The 18,415-nt window shown below is 48.6% G+C and overlaps 1 protein-coding gene and 1 long non-coding RNA gene across 2 annotated transcripts; both read right to left on the minus strand.

Annotated features, from left to right (window-relative positions):
* Positions 1-2,630: 2,630 nt before the first annotated feature.
* Positions 2,631-18,130, minus strand: MAP6 (microtubule associated protein 6). The gene is made up of 3 exons (XM_026848625.1): positions 17,892-18,130; positions 15,817-16,013; positions 2,631-2,909 (listed from the first exon to the last, which is right to left on the minus strand). Exons 1-3 carry the CDS (start codon positions 18,021-18,023, stop codon positions 2,840-2,842), a joined length of 399 nt encoding a protein of 132 aa, XP_026704426.1. The 5' UTR covers positions 18,024-18,130; the 3' UTR covers positions 2,631-2,839.
* LOC113480070 lies at positions 7,488-15,274 on the minus strand. The gene is made up of 3 exons (XR_003398418.1): positions 9,538-15,274; positions 9,063-9,323; positions 7,488-7,924 (listed from the first exon to the last, which is right to left on the minus strand). It is a non-coding gene; the product is annotated as an uncharacterized LOC113480070 (long non-coding RNA).
* Positions 18,131-18,415: the final 285 nt, after the last annotated feature.

The raw sequence follows: 18,415 nt of genomic DNA on the forward strand, positions 1-18,415 counted from the left end.
CCCCACACAGCTCGGGGTCGGGGGGAACGGGCTGAGGGTGGGCTCAGCCCCTCTGTCCATGTCCCCAACAAAGATGTTCAACAGCGCCGTTGCCAACCCCGACCCCTGAGGACACCCCTCATCACTGCTCTCCACTTGGACATCAAGCCACCGACCACAGCTGTGAGTGTGACCCCCCAGCCAATTCCTTACCCATGAGTGCTCCATCCATCAAACCCACGTCTCTCCAATTTAGAGACAAGGTTGTTGTAAGGGAAATTCTCAAAAGATTTGCACAAGTCCAGGTAGGTGATACCAGTTGCCCTACCCTCATCCCCCAATGCCGTAACCCTGTTGTAGAAGGCCACCAATGAAATGAAATCTGATTTTTTTTTTTTTTTCCTAAGGTATCATACCCAGGCTGGTGGAAAAAGATGTGGTTATTTATGAGTTACATAAATGTTTTCTGAAGTGGGCATTTTCCGCCTTGATATGGATCAGCGTTTAAATCAGCTGCCATTTCAAAACCTGCCTCTGTGAAATTTCACCCTGCTACTTCGGACACATTTTCCCACAGTTTCCACTGGTGAAATGAAACTTGGTGGCCACTTGTTACTGCTCTCACCTTTATGCTGAGCTGTCTCAGGGAGTCGACGAGGCAGAGAAAAGCCTGTATTTTGGTGAATGTTAGGGCTGGCTTTTCTGCCCCTCCAAGCCAGCTCCCTGATCAGATACTGATGGGAGAACACAACTTTTTTCTTATGTTTTCTGCCATGGATGTCTGGGTTACTACAAACAATTGCGTATAGATAAGATCCTTGGCTGACTGGATCTGCAGTGCCTTTTTTCTTCGGGTGCATCTAATTCAGAGGAAAGTGATGGAACCTGAGACATCAGAGCAACAGCAAGACACCATCCAGGTCCTGGTTCTCCGGGACACCAGCAGCTCCAGGGATCTGGGGCAAAACTTCCTGCAGGCCACTGATGTCTGGCACGGGAGCTTTGGACTGGGTCTCTCTCTAATAATTGTTCAATCATGGTAATTATACACACACACACAAAAAAAGTTAATTACTTAATCATATGTAACAAGGACCCTTTAGCTACTAAGCGAGGCACACGCTTGGTGCAATTATTCACAGGCATGTAATCTACTTCCCTTTGTAGTGAGTATTTCATTAGTTACTATTCACATCTTAGAGGTGATTTGCAGTGGTTCAGTGATGGGATTTACTCTAGTTTCTTCTTGGTTTGTACAAATGCTGCTGCTACAAATATTCCTCCGTATTTTATCCTTGTAACAAAGAGGTTATTTCCAACCTTCCTGTTGCCAAAGGCAACTCACCACAATGTGAACATCAGGAGCTTGAGGCAATTTTAGGTTCCTGCTTCACTTTCAGGGTCCTTTGGGTGGGTCCCTGTGGTTTTGTTCTGTGTCTGCACAGCTCTTGGCACCCTTGGGATTTTGGCCATCACAGGTCTTAGTACAATGTGAGTAGCAGCATCCATCCCTTAGTACAATATGAGTAGCAAACTGCAGTAGTAACCAAGGGTCTCTGCACGTAAAGGCATCCTGAAACATTCACTCATTTTAAAGTTGGTCCAGCCATGGCTGGAATCACTCTTGATTTACTCCTGCACAGAACAGGGGTCTGTATAGGAGGAGTACTTATAGAGGAGGAGGAGGTGTATCATGGACTTACATTTTCACTTTGAAATACTTGAATGACTTCTCCAAGTCCACAGCAGTTTCCTTCTGAACTAGACCCAGCAAACCAGACCCTCTGGTTCTGGAGGACTTTGGAGCTTCCATGTTCTGCCCAGCTCTCCCCACCTCTGATGAAGTGCCCTTCATAATTAATTTGGGAAGGAAGAGCAGTCTTCTGTTTAAAGTTAGCACCTGTGGAAAGTAAAGCAAATCCCAGCTCTAAGTGTTGTAACACTTCAGCCTAAACCTAGAAGTATTTATTGGAGTGGGCTGGGCCAGTGCCTTGCTGGAATTGCAGTCTTCATGCAGTTAGTTATCTATAGGGGACAGGCTGTAGGGCTGGATTACATCTCCCATCATGTGCTGCATACGTGTGATGGACATAGGGACCCTCACCCAGAAAAGATGGGCATACAGAACAACCAGACCTGCTAATCCCATGAACCAGCCTCATTCCTCCTACAACATTTCCCGTTAGTCCTTTAAATTTTTTTCAATGAAACATTTTTGGAAAAAATGTTGAGGAAAAAAAAAAACGCACTAATTTGCCAGCAAGGTTTTGGTGTCTTGTCCAGCCTTTATCCTAAATGGCAAATTGAACAAATGGAATGTCAACAGTCTCAGAAGGAGGTCTGAGATGTTCTTGGCTACCGCACAATGACAACGGGATCTGCCAGATGTTGCACAAGGTGTGCAACATCCAAATGTGAGTTCCTGAAAGCGGATAAGAATTTATAGTGCATAAAATCTTCCGTGGATTTTTGGAAAGAGCTGCTGATGCTATCAACTAGGCTTCCGGAATTATCTCCAAAATCCAATATGAAACTTCCATGAGTTATGGAAGCGAACCTGATCTACCTGTTGCCCTTGTAAACTAGAGACACGACTGAAACCAGCACCATTTCACAGCTGTGAATAAAGGGAGAAGTGGACCCATTTTCTTTCTCTGACTTTACTGAATATAAATCAAGGCACAGACATGCTAACTGCATTACACAGATCCTGGTGACAGTAACTTCTCAGCGCTTGAGAGACAAGAGAAATTGTCATTCAGCTCTGATCATCAGCTTTATTATATGCCAGCCAGACGATAGACATTTCATGCAGACTATACATTTGCTCCAACTGCCGCTCAGAAGAAAGTGCTCGACTTCATGTGGGTTGGTCCTGCACTAAGGTACTTGGTTCTTGGTCTGTAGCACCAGTGTTTTTTTCCGGGGTCCTGGAAGCAGAGAAAGAGCATCATTGCAAAGCTGTCGGAGCAATCGGCTGGTGCACAAAACCAAAATGCCCCCCCCCCCGAGTTGTTGGAGTTTTCCCTGTGACAAGTGGCTCTGCAGAGCACTTCCCAAGCAGCCCGCACATGTTTGGTATGTCCTCAGGCTGGTTGGTGGGGCTGGTCCTGGTCCAAAACCTATGGACGCCCACAAAACTGGGAGGGCTGGAGCTCTTGACTTTTTGATCAGCCCTGGTTCAACTGTGACCAGGATCAGGCCCACCCATCAGCTATGAAAAATGCTTGCCAATTGATTATAACCTGCATCGACTGAGCACCTCGCTGTAAAATTGTCTCACAAAGAAGCAGTTTCCCTCAAGGTGGGTGGTGAAAGCCCTATAACGCAGGGGAGCTGAGCTCTCGTGCTGCTCAGGAAGCACCCGGTGCCTGTTAAAACAACCGACGGGAAAGCAAGACCAGCTAACACATGCTAACCCCCATCTGAGAGCACTCCTCCTCGCCAACGCCCCAAGGAGACACCAGGAGGTGGTGGCGGCACCAAGGCATTGGATGCCTGTTAGGATCAGCTCTGGGGCCAGCTCTGTACCTGCGGTAGTCTTGGATGGGAGCATAAGAGAACAAAGCCTGGGAGTTAGGGTAGATGGTGCCAGGAGAAGCTCTGGACGGGTGCTGGAGGGAAGGTCAGGTCTTGTTGAAGTGCAGAAGGAGAGATGGGGAGGGAAAGGCCTGTAGGGAATGAGGGAATCACTCTTTGTTAGGAGAGAGAAAGAGGAGGAGGATCTCCAGGGGTAAGGAGGAATGTGTGATGGATGGGGAGGGATCTGTGAGGCTGCAGGAAGCAGATGGAGGCAGGAGAAACCTTAAAATGGGTGGCTTTGCACCGCAGTTGCATTAAGGGACTGTGGAGATCCCCGTTCGTTCCCCAGCCTGATGTTGGCTTTGTGCAGGGAATGGTCTCAGCCTGCAGGTTAAGGGAGGGAAGGAGAGGCTGACACCATGGCCGGGAGAACAGCTGCTAGTTACCTTCTCCTTGGTCCATGAAACCAGCCCAACTCCGACACGTGAGTCTAAGCACCCCTGTGTGAGAGGCTCGAGGGGCAGGATCGTGTGGAAAGCCCTGGCAGGACAGCTCTCACTCCAATACTCACCCCCGTCCTGCCCTCTGTGCTTACAGTGGGGAGACATTTGCTCCCAGAAGCTTTTGGCAGAGGTCGGCAAGGCCTTTCCCCTGTGTCTCCAGTGTAGGAAAACTGCTGAGTCCTTCCAACCTACCGGTTCTTGTGGGAATGGGGTGAGCCCAGCACCGTAAATCAAGGGATTAGGGGAAAATGCAGGGCTGCTCCTCTTTGGAAAGATGCCCCACTGTCAGCACAGACCAGGTCCATACTGCTAATGCACAGACACCTGCTAGGACAGGACCTGTTGCCTGGTCTCTGGAGAAGGCTGGAGACACCTGAACATCCTCGCCAGCGGAGAGCGTGCCCAAGGGCACTCGCACGTACGAGCTGGGCAGGCTGAAGGCTGCCAGCAGCTACTCCAGATGCCAAGCCACCCCCTCTGAGCACATCTTCACATCTGATCTGGTAAGGGAGGATGCAGTAAATGTGGGGCCTGAGCTCAGGTCTTCCTGTGCCAGTGTGCATGTAATGATCGAGGTTGTAGGTGGGTCAACGCCAGAGTAATCACACCTCTTCCTTGGTGTCCAACCCTGCTCTTGCTGATGCCCTGCAACAGAGCTTCAAAGTCAAAAATCAGCCCTCCCTGGAGCAACGTAAACTGTTTGAAATCACCCTCCATCAACATTTCCCTTCAGCCCTGATGATAGAGTCACCAGGGGAATTCACCCTTCTCAGCAGCCTTGGTGTGGTACCTCCCTGCTGAGGCAGCCAAGAAAGCTGGTGCACGCTGCACAAGTCTGCATGGTGGATACGTCTTCATTTTGATCTGTTGCCTCTTTTCTCATGAGTGTGTGCATCCTTCAGCCATGTATTGCAGGTTGGCCAAGACCCAGCTTCCTGGAGGAGAAAGAGGTCATGCCCCATCCCTGTCCCCTGGCTTCCTCTTCGTTTGCATTGAATACAGATAACCGTGTGATCGGCCTTCCCAATAAAGCTCATTCCAAACCTGTTTTAAACTGGAAGAAGTGCGAGGGGGAGGTAAGTCTTTTCCCCAGGAACCGGTAACCAGGGACAACACAGCATCGCACAGCCTCTCACTGGGAGGAGAACAGCCCTGGCTGCTCTGCAGGGCTGCACAGCGAGGTCTGACCCTGGGTACCAGCCTGGGAAGAGTGATCTGGGATGATGCAAATTGGAGGGTTGAAAGGAAAGCCTGATCCTGAAATGTCACAAGTCCTAACACACAAGCAACAACATTTACAAGTGATCTTTGTCTTAGCCAAGCGAGGAAAGACTGCGGAGATCTTTGCCCTCACAAGGGCTGCTGGTGGCAAACTGTTATTTATGTAATGTGACATGGTGAGAAATGCAGAAGGGATGAATTGGAGGTGACAGATCATTACTTGAGTGACGTCTGAGAGAGAGAGAAAAGTATGAAATTCAGCAGGACTACATTTCCCAGAGACAGCACGTGGTGTTTGGAAATAACCAACGGATGACCACCATAAGCACACATAGCAGAGTATCCTCTTTGCTGGTCCTGGTATAGCAAAAGGGAGCTGGGATCTTGTGACTTGGGGTCTAAACTTGCCTCTGACAGTGATGAGCTCCAACAGCGTTATCCTGTTCTTCACAGATGTGGAGGACCTGCTTACAGCTCATCCTTGTTCCTCTATGGATTCAGGTCTTGATGTCTTGGTGGTCTCGTATCAAAAAGAGCTGATGACATTTACGTCTTCTGCAAAATTATCTTCATTCAGAGCATTTCAACTATTTGGGAGCTGTGAAGAGTCTGTGTAGACAGACCCAACTCCAGCCATGTGGAAAATTAAGTTGCCTTCAAGAGCAACTAGAAGCAGCAGGAATCCTCTACTGGTGGGTCAGAAACAGCAGAAGAGTCGCAGGCACATATAGCTGTGACGTTTGGTGCCGAAGGGACATTTTTTAAAAAAGAACTATGAGAAATCTGCCCTTTCTTTCCCAGAGAATTCAGGTGAGGAGATGTCTCTCTGTGGAGGAACTGACCTTTTGGTTAGAGCCCTCACCCAGGAGGACCTTGGCAGGTTCATGTTCCTCAGAAGACACAAACTCATCGATTCCTGGGCAAATGCAATTAACAATTAGGCTGCAGCATAAGGTGAGTCACTTCTCTCTTCTGAATGTTTTACTGCCCTTTGTGCATTGAAGTTTGCTGTCTGTGATAACAGCGACAAAAATACAAGTCTTTGTCCTGCAAAATGGCCTTAATGTTGTACTTAATATAGTTACATTCCTTAGAAAAGGCAACAGCATCAAATAGTGGGGCTAACACTCTAAGTTACAGCAGGAAAATGAAGAATTTCAGCCTGGGTCCGTATCTAAGCAAGCAGAGGGATTGTTATCGCTTGCGTAAGTGGGGTGGGCCCTGGAAATATCCACCAGTTTGGGGCCAGCAAGGGCTGAAGGAGAAGAAAATGTTTGTTTGTGAAATCTGACCTGATGTAGGTATGAAGAGAGCAACAAGGAGCTCAGCACTTCAGAATTTAAACAAATGTCCACCTGTAAAGCAGCAGATATAGAAGGTCTTACAAAGCTCTGCTAGCAGAAATTTAGATGTTAGAAGACTTCAAGGTACCTCCAAGGTCAGGTAGGGACCTCAGTGGCATCCAGGAATCTTGTCCTAAAGACTATTCAGTCCCTAAAACTGTGCAGCTGAGATTTCTGGCTGCTGTTTTAGGTTGGTTTGGAGCTTTTTCATTCTTGGAGTCTAGAGTTTGGAGAGGCAGCAGCACTGTGAAAGCACAGCAGGTGGGAGCAGATCATGGTGGCACATAGGAAAGGATGCAGGGCATTACCTCTACCAAGGGATCTTCTTTCTCACTGCCTCCTTCCAGTACCTACACTGGAATTCCTAAAGCCTGGGGATGTCAAGCACAACTCAGCTGCAGGTCTCACTTGTCCTAGATGAAATCTCCAGGATCTTCACGGAGGATCAGAGCTTCCCACACATTTCACCTCTTCTGTCTGCCCTTGCACACCCAAGGAGGAAGCCCAGGGCACTCGGCACCGCTTGATCCTTCTCCCATCCATGTCCACCAACCAGCTTCAGTTTGACCTTGAGTTAGGTCTTCAGAACTAACTTCTGCAGATGGCCCATGAAACCAGGCCGATGGCCATGCTGTGAGCTCAGCTGCTCACTCGGCATGAGACGGAGTCGCCTTTGCTTTCTGGCAGGGTGGTGTCACACCATGGGCAGTGAGGGTCACAGGAAGGGTAGAGGAACTGAGCTGCTCCTGTAACTTTCCCTGTGTGTATGGAGCACCTGGGAAGAAGCATCATCTCCATGTGCACCGATAGCACCAGCCAGCACAGACCAAACTAGCACTTTCAGGCAATAAATTAGGACAAGGAGGCAGCAAGGAGCCACCTGGGTCTTAGTCACAATTGGGTCTCTGCTGTACTCACAGGCTGAAGAGACCATGGACATGTCTAGTCCTAGCCTGGGATGGAGAAGCAGATGTCCAGGGCACCTTCTGAACCACAAGAAGCCTCCTGGGCATCTCTCTCTGAAACATGTCCTGCTGCTAAGCCAGCTTCTGCTTCTCCTGAGAGGTGCATCTGTTTGGATTTCCACTGGCACACTTCTGCCCACTGTTTTCTGTATTGTGCCAGGAAATGCGGTTCCTTTACCCTTGGCTGCTTCTGCTCTGGGCTACAAGATTTCTCCTTCATTCTCCTCAGTTGCTGCCATTTGTTGAGCCACTTGCCAGCCCAGGACATCTCTGCACAAAGCTGGAGAAAGGCAACCTCTTTATCAGATGCACCAGAACCGTAAAGGACAGGAGGTCATGCAGCTCTGAATATGCAGGGCTTCTACACAGACAACAAAGCTTGTCTCTGTGGCTGTAAAAAAGAAAGGTACCGGGGAACAAAAACATGAGCAGAGTCATCCCAAAAGACTACGGATAGAGCTCCGACAGCAAGGCCAACTGCTGAACCGGCCACGAGGACAGACACACAGTGCACTTGCAGACACATCTACTGAAGCCACACTAAGAAACAAGAGAGAGAGAGAGAGGGCAGTTGGCAGGTGAGGTATTGTTTATTCTACGCAGTGAACGTTATCACACAGTACAGGCAAAGAAAAAAAGGCTTACAGTCCAAGAGAGACAGGACACGAGACAGTAACTTGGGGAGGATGGGAAGGAGAAGGTCCCTGGTAGGGCTGGGTGCTTAGGATGACATGGAGGGGGAAGGTGCTGAAGGTGGAGATGTGGGTGAAAGCAAAGGGTTGGAGAAGCAGCTGTGGGACAGACACGGAAAAGCTGGCAGGGAAGGTGGAGGGAAAGCGATTTTGAAGGCAAGAAGGAATAGCAGCATGGTGGGCAGATGGGGTCTGATGGGGGAGTGAGGCCACTGCATGGGAAGGAGCCAACAGGGACAGAGAAGTCTGATCAGCGATGAGACTTGGGGAGAGGGGAGGGAGCAGGGGCAACAGGGGCAAGGATGTCCACTGCTCTGCGACTCCAAAACATTATCTAATTCATTAAATGAAAGGTGCCTTGCTGGCTCGTGTCCCTGCTGATAACTCTCTGGGCTCTAAAAAAGGTGGCCATGGCTGAACTGGTCCTCAGCTGGGAACTAAATCCTGAACCAAGCCAAGGAGCAGGTCAGCCCGAAGACCAGGGACTGCTCTCAGGATTTCCCTATCTTGACCCTTGGGTACTGGCACCATCAAGTGCTCCCGGGTGCAGTTTAACTGATGAGGACAGACCCATCTGCCACAGCCGTCGTGTGGGGAGCTCCCCTCCACCACATGCTGTGCAGGGTGCTCCTCACCCTCTGCCATGACCCAGCTCCCCACAGCTCTCTGAGCAAGGCAGGGCACGCAGGTCTCTGGCTGCCCAAGGAGAGATGTGGGAAGACCCAGTTTTGCTCAGGGGTTTGAGGTTGCTGCAATGTCTCAGGCTAAGGTGGGGTGGGAGGTGGGCAGATGACAATGAGGGGGGTTCAGAAATGCTCCTCCCTTTCCATCTCTCACATCATCGAACTGCTGGCATTGAAGAAACTGTTATTCCTCAGTGCTCTCACATATCGCAAGATCTGTCACTACTCCTCATCCATCATTTTTCTGTGGCTGGTCCTTGCTGTGGGTTTCCATGGAGCAGACTCCCTGCAGGGAAAGCTGGCATTTTAGAAAGCATGAAGATGCCTTCAATCCATTAGCAGGCTTTTCTTTTGTCCTTGGGCTCACAACTCCTCCACGTGACAGTCATGATTAGGGAACTGTTTCCAAGGCACCCTGCAAGAGAAATTAAGACTGTTTACAAGCAGTCCATAGTTCAGGATAAACCACCAGTCCTGAAGTACTAAGAGATGTGTTACCCCTCATCGCAGACCTCTGAGCTTGTGAGCAGAGCCAGTGGCATTAGTGGAATTGTTCCCAACCCAGAAAGCTCAGGTGACTAACAGTAAATGGAAGAGAGCTGTCAAATCCCCAGTTAGATCAAACTTACCATGACGCTGCTGGAAACAGGGAGAGCTGAAGCCCATGTCTGAACATCACAGTATTTCCCAACTGTGCAAAAGATACTGTTCTTAGTGCTGAACATGGCCATGTCATCAACATCATACTAGGGATCTTCTTCCTGCACAGCTCCTCTTCTTTATTTGCCGTTTCTGTTGGGGACGGTGGTTATTCCTTCGATGTTGGGAGGTACCAGCTATGACAGAGACATCTTCTTAAAAAGTCCCTTTCTCACTGGCACTGGCACATCTCTAAATAACCCCTAAATCCAAAGGATATCGGTGCATTCGTATAAAGGCTGACATGTCAGCCCACAAAATATCCACACTCATCCTTTGACCTCGCTTTACCAGTCAGGGATGTAATAATAACTGAGATTTCCAAAGGAAGCTCAGAGATTTGGAAGTGGCAAAATTGGTAAATCTCAGTCCTGTGCCCAAGGCACTTAAGCTCCCATCTTATACAAGGGATAGGATGGAGGGATGAGAGCACCAGGCAGGCATCTCTTCATCCACCCATGCACGTCTTCGGGGCTGTGTGCTGAAGCCCTCAGCACACAATGTATCTGAAAGCAGCTGATTAAAATCCAAACCATACCAGCCACCCCTCACGGGGCTGCTCACACACTGTGCAGTCAAAGCAACATTTCTGCAAAGCTGCACTCCGCTGCTCCGTTATTAAGAGTGTGAGAAGCAGACTTGACTCCTTAAATTCAACACGCCAATATTTTCTCCCCCCTCCTCGTCCCCTCACCAGACACCAACACGGACAATAAAGACTATTTTTACTCCAGTCAGCACCTCCACACTAAATGCTCTTGTAAGACAAAGCATTTAATTTGTAGTAACCCACCTCCAGCGCTTTGCACAGACATCATTCTCACAACAGCCCTTGGAAACAGGAGGGCAGTGCCAGTCACTAATGGCTTGGCACAGATTAAGGAGTGAGTAGCAGCAGGTTCAGACAGTGATGGTTAAAGACCAGGGAGCGCACATCCCCACGTCAGCCCAGTAGGTCCTGCTCTCTCTTAGAAACGCATCCTGCCCCCTGGGGTGTTTAGGCTTTGCTGTGCTGAGCAAGTTCAGAGAGGGACAGGGAAGCACAGGCATGTTTTCCAGCAGTGAGTGTGACCAGATGGATTATCCACCCGTGCTGCAGCATGGGAAAACACCCTGCACCTTTGTGTCATGGGAGAACCATTCTGTTGGCCAACACAGATTGTCACAGATAAGCCTCATCAACAACCAATGAACATTTTTTCCAATACCAACTGTGGAGGGGTGAAATGATAAATCCCCAGACCTACAGCTCAGCTGAAACGCTTTTCCGAACATGTAAGTGTGTGGGATTGATGAACGGATGAAGCTGGTGGGGAAGGGAGGGGGAAGGCAGGGTGATACAGCAGGTCATTAGAAAGCAGCACTGTTATTAGCATGTAGTCACAGACGGAATAAATTCAGGAAGCGATTTGTAAACCAGGCAAGGATGAGAAATAGCACCCAGAAACGGCAAGACAGAAAAGGGTTGGTGCTCCAATAGAAATCGTCAGAGCTATGTTGGAGGAGAGATTTCAAAATACAACTCCAATTCTCCCCAGGTTGGTAAGGATGTTATTGGCATAGCCATTAAAAGAGAAAACATGATGAAAAATAAAAATTGCAGGCAGGAGCTTACAGGCTAATTATAAGCAAAAAGAGATGAAACTAAGATTAGGGTTCACCATTTAAAACAAAACTGTGCCCTCAGCCCTGCTTTCTTCTCATCCATCATTTTCTCTGATGTAAAAATCAGGGCTTTGCACTTCCACAGACACTGCCAAGTGCCTGTTCAACGGTGTCCAGCCTTGCAGCATGCTGAAAGTGCTCAACCCAAGAATTTGCCACCTCCTTTCAGTGAGGATTTACATCCCCTTGACCCCTCTCGTGGCCCTTTCAGGTGGCTTTGGGCCAAAGTAAAAGCTGCAGGCAGTTGGAAAAAGGATGTGTAATTAAGTGACTTCATCCACATCACCTCCCCTCCCTCCAGCTCTCGATGGGGCTCAGTTTCTGCTCCCTAATCCAGGGTGACGTGGGCACGAGCAAGGTGCAGCAGGTCTGCATGCAGGGCACTCACTGCACGAACCCTCTGCTCCAGAGGCTGTACACAGAGAAAATAAAAGCAAACTACCTGCTCCGTCCACATGACTTCACTGTCCATCTTCACCTCTGCAAATGCTTAGCTCTCACGTCAGGCTAGTCTGAGGTTAGCGGCCATCTAAAGGGACTCAGACTGTGACAGTTGTCCCTACAGCAGGCATGGAAGTGGTGGCTCTATGCAACACAAATCTGATTACTGTTGGAAGGGCGTTTCTTTCACTTAATTGTGCTTCTTATCGAGAAAACAAGATCAAGGAGGTGGTATTCGTCTTTAGCATTTATTTATCATTGGAAAAAAAAAAAAACCCTTTGAGCAAGCAAAGATCACAAGCACGTCACAATCAATTGGCTATACATTAATTTGTGTGTGTTTGTGTGGTGTGTGTGTGTGTGTGATTCTCATTAGAACAGCAAGAATGAAGAAAAGCACCACGAGGAGGTGTGCTTAACACATTACAAGAGACAATTTGTGATACGCAACCAAACCCAGGCCACAAAATATTAATTAGACACTTCCTATCTGCCTCCAAGAGGCAAGAGTTTGTGGAATTCGTGGGAGCCATGTTTTTACACCGGACGCGTTGCAAATGAAGAAGCAGGTGATCGGTGTGCAAAGCAGTCAGAAAACAGGAGCTCAGTCAGCAAATAGCACCATTTTGCAGAAAGGAGTAACAGTACAATACAGTGAAAATGAGAAAGCAAGCAATAGACAGCATAGGAACTTTCACAGGGTAAAAAGCAAAACATTTCTCTTTTTTCTTTTCTTTTTTTTTTTTTTTTCTTTTTACAAGGAAAGCAAAACATTACAAATTAGCAGTGAAACAGAATCAGCATTGTGGTAGCTGGAAACACAGAACAGCAGAGCACTCTTTCCCAGTGGGATCGACAAGCTCAGAGTCCAAAGTGAACTTGAAACGGCAGAGATTTGGTCTCCTTTCTGATAAACCTGAGTGGGTCGAATGAGCATAAAGTCTGTGGAAGGTAGAGCAGTGCAGGATTTCACCCCGAGGCCTGACTCTGCTGCAGTTCCTGGCATTCAGTGCAATGCTGAATTGCATGCTTGGAGGTATGCTGAGGACCTGGTGCACATGGGCTGAGATTTATACCCCTATTTTGTTGCTGTCTGAGAGGGAGGTCCCCAGGTCCTACCAGTCTCCCAGGCTCTTTCTGCAAAGATTGAAACCTTCCAAGGATCATTCATCCCACCCACAGAAAGGTGTCCAAAATAGGTAGCTCAATGGCCCTTGGAAAGTTCCTTCACTAGAGAGGGAATTTAGACTGCTGGCTAGCCCTTCATACTTAGCTTTTTAGTTAGATGCCACCAAAAACCTTCATGTGTTAAGGAATCATAGGGCCATATTCTGATGGCTTGGGGTGCATGCTTCATTCAAACACTCTGATGGATGCTCTTCATTGAGAAGAAGCAATCCCAAAGCCCTGGGTGATGAGCAGTTGATCCAGAATCACGGAGATGCTTGCCTTAGGTGGTCTGAGCATCTTCATGATGTTCCTTGGGCAAAATTTGGCTAGCCTTGAAGTCAAGGGCTAAATTCCCATTGAGTTCAAGGTGAAATGGTGGCAAGTGTGGTGTCTCTTTCAATGTGCAACTTAGGGTCAAAAAATAATAGGGAGAATTGTTTGGCAAGGCCTTTCCTTACGTAAAGTGAGATCGGTGTGTTGGGCTATTGGTAACTGTCTACGTGCCTTCCTGCCATGTTCTGCCTGCTGTGACACGTCATCTTCACGGCTGTTGCTATATCCTGCGATTGGAAAGGACGTTACTGAGGAGCGTGAAGATGCATGAAGCATCTAAATGCCAAGGAATCACACCAAGTCTTGGAAGCTCAGGCTTCTCTGGCCAGTTGTCCCTTGTGTGACGGGGTGGGAAGAGCTGTGAGCAGCAGCACTCCTCTCCATCAGCTCAACACAAGCCTTTCGCCGAGCTGCTCTGGAGACAGAGCTGAGATTTGCACTTGAGCGGTGCTGCAGGGGCTTCTGAGCACTCAGAAAAGCAATGGTCAATATGGACAGGTCAGCGTCTCCATGGAGCATGCACATCAAAAAATGCACTACATTCGCAAAGATTTCCACAGTTTTACTTCCTGGAGGATTTCCCTGGTTTCCTCCTAAACATCGGAGGTTTAAATATATATATTTCTATATATGAATATATATTTTTCCACATACACAACCTGACTAGCTCATAGCACACAGTTCTAACACAGCTAAGCTTGGAAATACACCACTGAATTCAGAACACTACACTTACTTATACTCAAAGGTTTAGGCTGTTAGCGCAAGGCAAACAGGACACATCACACAATACACTGAACTTGGCATTTATTCATTACTAAGGCCAGCAAATGTCACTGTCTGTATACCACAGAGCTTTCCTCCTCTTCGGAAACTTTCTCTCAGCCTAGCAGCCCACCACTCATTTACGTTTCCGAAAGACCCAATGTTAACGGGGTGACACCCCAAAACCAGGACTCCTCCTTCTCCCAGCCCACCTCTTTTTCTGTTAGATAGTTTCACCTCTCTACAACATCCCAGCAGCAAGACTTTCCTCAGTCAAACACCTCTACAGCAACACAGTTCTGATACTCTCCTCTTACACCACCTCCCTACTCTACTTCCCATCTCTCTCTTAATTCTTCCCAATTGTCTGTTCTCCGAAAGTTTCAAGCTGGACTACACGTTAGGACAGAAATATCGAGCTGCAAAAATAAAGAAGAACCCTGCATCCTGACCTGCAGCTACTCTGCTACAGGAGACTTTTAACAGCTCAGTTTGGTGGGATCACGATTAATCCTTACACATTTAAGGACCCAACCCTGGAGTTAAATTTGGATTGGGACCATACCTCTCCCAGCTCCCATTGACTCAGCAACCCAAATTTTGGGGTATGCAATGCCAGTCTGTTGGGCCAGTTCATACTCGCTGACAAATGGTCTCGCTGTGTTTACAACTTCCATACTGGTCTTGCTGGGCACGGGGATTTCCTAGAGTAAGAGCACAGTAAATAGGATTGAAACCCTGAGATGTTGTCTGGAGGGAGTCTGGGGATCCCAGCAACTGGTTTATGGCCCTCTTGGGATGCTTACAAGCCCACATGAACTCCAACAGCTGGTAGAGTCAAAACAACAGGGGCTGACAGTTCGAGACAACCTTGGTGACTTACTTCTTTCTACCCCTTGGAAGGCCACGTCTGCCAACTCAACCTCTTTCTGAAATCTAGCTCTGTCTACTGGCACCCCAGAAGCGAAGAAAGCAGACCAAGATTCAAAACAAACCAGGAATAACTCAAAAGATCCATAACCTAGGGAAAACAATAGGGAAGAACAGCCTGCTGATAACCTAGTCTGACCTGCCACATGCTTGGGAAGTCTTCACTGCTCTCTGTGCCTTCCCTCACTCCTTTTTCTTTTTAATTAATCAAGTCCTTTGAGTGGTGTTGATGGGTGAAGCTGCCTTGATGCAGCTGGAACTATCCCCCAGCTATCCTGAGGGAAGGTTTGGGCCTTTATTTGCACAGGATCTCCTTCCTTTGCTTCTTGGAGCAAGAGTCCCACCAGTGTCACCAGGGGAAACTGCTCTTGGCCACACCACTGACTGGTGGATTTACTGCAGATCCACGGCACCACGTATGAACATCTGATCCTCTCTGTCTCCAAAACCCTTCACCTGCTGACACCAGTGGGAGGTGACCAAACAAAAGCCAACCCCAGAAGGGCCTCATGGGATGAGAGCACAGCCCTTCCATGGCTCAACGGGCATTCCACGCTGTCAAAGCATTGAAGGACCAAGCCCAAGGAAAGGGACAGGCTGTTGGACACAATCACAGGTGACCCATCACCTTCATCTCCTACGACCCCACTTGTGCATTCCCACATCCCTCACTCTGTGCAGAGCCGTGTTGTGCAGGCAAAGCAGAACAACCTGACCTCAGAAACAAGGATTCTCTAATCCTCCTTGGAAATAAAACAGAAAAGCTTCTAATACAATCAGAACAAAAAGCAGATTAGAAGCCTCTAATTAATTTTGTGGCCTTTATTTAATCAAAGAAAAAAAAAAAGGAAGAAAGAAAGAAAAGGAAAAAAAAGAGAAGGAAAGGAAAGTGCAGTGACATTTACTCTTTTGCCTCAGCCAGTTTATTGTTCATCTCTTTACTTTTCTCCTTGTCCTCTGGCTTTGCTGTGTTGGAGGTCTCAGCGCTCTTTTTCTTGGCAGCCCGGCCAGATGCAATCTGCTTGTCTTTGGCCTTTTTCAGGGGTTTATGGCTTGTTGTGGTCTTTTTTGGTTTGGAAGGCTTTACACTAGGCTTTTCCACCTGCATGGAGGGCGACATGCAAAAACGACAACACAGAGATGGGGAGACAGAGAGAGAGAGAGAGAGAGAGAGACACAAGGACAGGTGGAAAACAGGATTTAGATCAGAAGCAGCTTGAATGTTCCTTGTCTACTCTGCTCCGCCCTGCCACGAAGGGAGGGGAGCAGTTTGAGGTATGCTGAGTTGCAAACGGCCAACTCCTTTCAAGGTGCTGATGCCCTGAAGTCACAGTGCCCCTGAAGCCAGCAGAGCCCATCACATCCAGATCAGGACACAGTAGGGTTAATAGGAGAGGGAATGTTATCAGTCATTTTATCAATTCCTCCATCTTTCTCTGACTTCAGGAAGGGCTTTACAAGCCCACAGGGAATTTCTCTCTGGATTTGAAGAAAATAAATGATGCCCAGGACAAAGAGGCTGCTTCAAATCCCCAACTTTCTTGCAGGACATGACTCCGCAGTCTGTCCCTTAATAGACTGCCACAACAGAGGAAAATTACTTGGGAAAGTCATTAAGACACCAACTGGCACCTGAGCAAAGTTCACAACAGTGTCTCGCATCCACCTGTTTCTACAGCCCCCCCAAAACAGAGACGACAGCTTGAAGATTAAGGAGGAACAAAAGCCTTCAGCTCCTCCATGATGGCTCTGCCATCCCTGACCTCACAGATCTAAGCACTTAAAAACTCTGGGAAGGAGTAATGGTCCTGGGTTTAGGACAGACTGACTCCTATTATATGCAGATCCTCCACTGCTCCTAGATGGTGGACGACATTTCAGTCCAGGCCCTTTTTGACACATGTCCTCAATCTGATCAAAGCCAAAAGTGCTTACTGTCAAAGTCTATGGAGCCCCCTGAATTAACTGCAGATGAAGATTTGGTTCTTACCATGTTGTTACTGGGATAAAGTATAATGTGGGGTGCCTACAGTTTTGGATGGAGAAAGATAAAGCTGTCTAGATAATCACCTGGGAGATGGCAATGCAAAAACCTCTTCATCTGGGCCCTACCCTCACAGCTTGATGGAGGGCACTATTGTCTCCAAAGTGCATCAACCTGTACCACAGCCCATAGAATCACAGAATGGTTTGTGCTGGAAGGGATCTTAAAGTCCCAACCCCCCTGCCCCGGGCAGGGCCACCTTCCACTAGCCCAGGTTGCCCAAAGCCCCGTCCAACCTGGCCTTGAACCCTTCCAGGGAGGGGGCAGCCACAGCTTCTCTGGGCAGCCTGTGCCAGGGCCTCACCCCCCTCACAGGGAACAATTTCTGCCTTACATCTAACCTAAATCTACTCTCTTTCAGTTTAAACCTGTTATCCCTTGTCCTATCCCTACACCCCCTGATGAGGAGTCCCTCCCCCCATTCCTGCAGCCCCTTCCAGCCCTGGGGGGCCGCTCTAAGGTCTCCCCGGAGCCTTCTCTCCTCCAGCTGAACCCCCCAACTCTCCCAGCCTGTCCTCACAGGGGGGGCTCCAGCCCCCCCAGCATCTCCGTGGCTCCTCTGGCCCCGCTGGAGCAGGTCCGTGTCCTTCTGCTGTTGGTGCCCCCCGAGCTGGACCCAGCCCTGCAGGGGGGTCTCCCAGAGCGGAGCAGAGGGGGAGAATCCCCCCCTGGCCCTGCTGCCCAGCATACAGGTGCCTTTCTGCAAGCACACGGGTGCCTTGTGCAGAATGGCGGCAAGCGCACTTTGCCAAATCATATTCAGTTTTCCATCCACCACCATCCCCAAGGTGGATCCCCTGATGCACCCACTGGTCAGAAATGAAGATGCCACGTAAGGGGAACGACAGCAGGCAGTGTTCAGCCCAGCCTTACTGTGTTGGACATGTCCCACCAGGAGCAGCGATGGCCCTAGGTCCCTTCTGCTGCGTTTCTCACCTTTGGCGGTTCTTTGTAGGGTTCGCTGTAGAGAGTGCGTATCCTTCTGCGCTCCAGGAATTTGTTATCGGCTGGAGCAGGCTTACTGGTTTCCCCCTTGAATTGAGCGCTGTAACTGGTTTCATGGGTCATTTTCTCCTCTGGCGGCTTGTACTGGGCCTTGGCTTTTATAGCTTTCACCGGCTTGACATCTACCCAGGGTCTGAACTCGTTTCTGAAGATCAAAAAAAAGAAAGGGGTTCAGGAATGAAATCAACAGGAGAGTAGTGGTAATGTGGGAATGGAATCCCCCGTTGCTCAGCAAGGTCTCTCTAAAAATTGCCATTCATCTGAGAATGGGGATGGAGAAACCCCAAGTGTGCAAAACAGGTTGTGCTCAGACATAATCCCAGGCAGTGTTCAGATCCTTAAGACTCCAATGCAAGCCAGAACTATCCTAATGGTGGTGATACAAGCCCTCCTAAAGGGGTGAATTTTCCATGGAAATCAAAGCCCTTGTCTTAACTTCAGGACCTCTGAGGTAA

Source organism: Athene cunicularia (assembly GCF_003259725.1).
Source record: "Athene cunicularia isolate RWA chromosome 1 unlocalized genomic scaffold, athCun1 chr1_part1, whole genome shotgun sequence".
Classification (NCBI taxonomy): Eukaryota; Metazoa; Chordata; class Aves; order Strigiformes; family Strigidae; genus Athene; species Athene cunicularia.

What these genes read in the sequence shown, in the direction of transcription:
- MAP6 (XM_026848625.1), bottom strand. Translation starts at nt 18,023, where the DNA reads ATGACCCATGAAACCAGTTACAGCGCTCAATTCAAGGGGGAAACCAGT. An exon ending in CCTACAAAGAACCGCCAAAG is followed by an intron (nt 16,014 to 17,891) that starts GTGAGAAACGCA and finishes CCCTCCATGCAG; the next exon opens with GTGGAAAAGCCTAGTGTAAA. An exon ending in AAACTGGCTGAGGCAAAAGA is followed by an intron (nt 2,910 to 15,816) that starts GTAAATGTCACT and finishes CTCTGCTTCCAG; the next exon opens with GACCCCGGAAAAAAACACTG.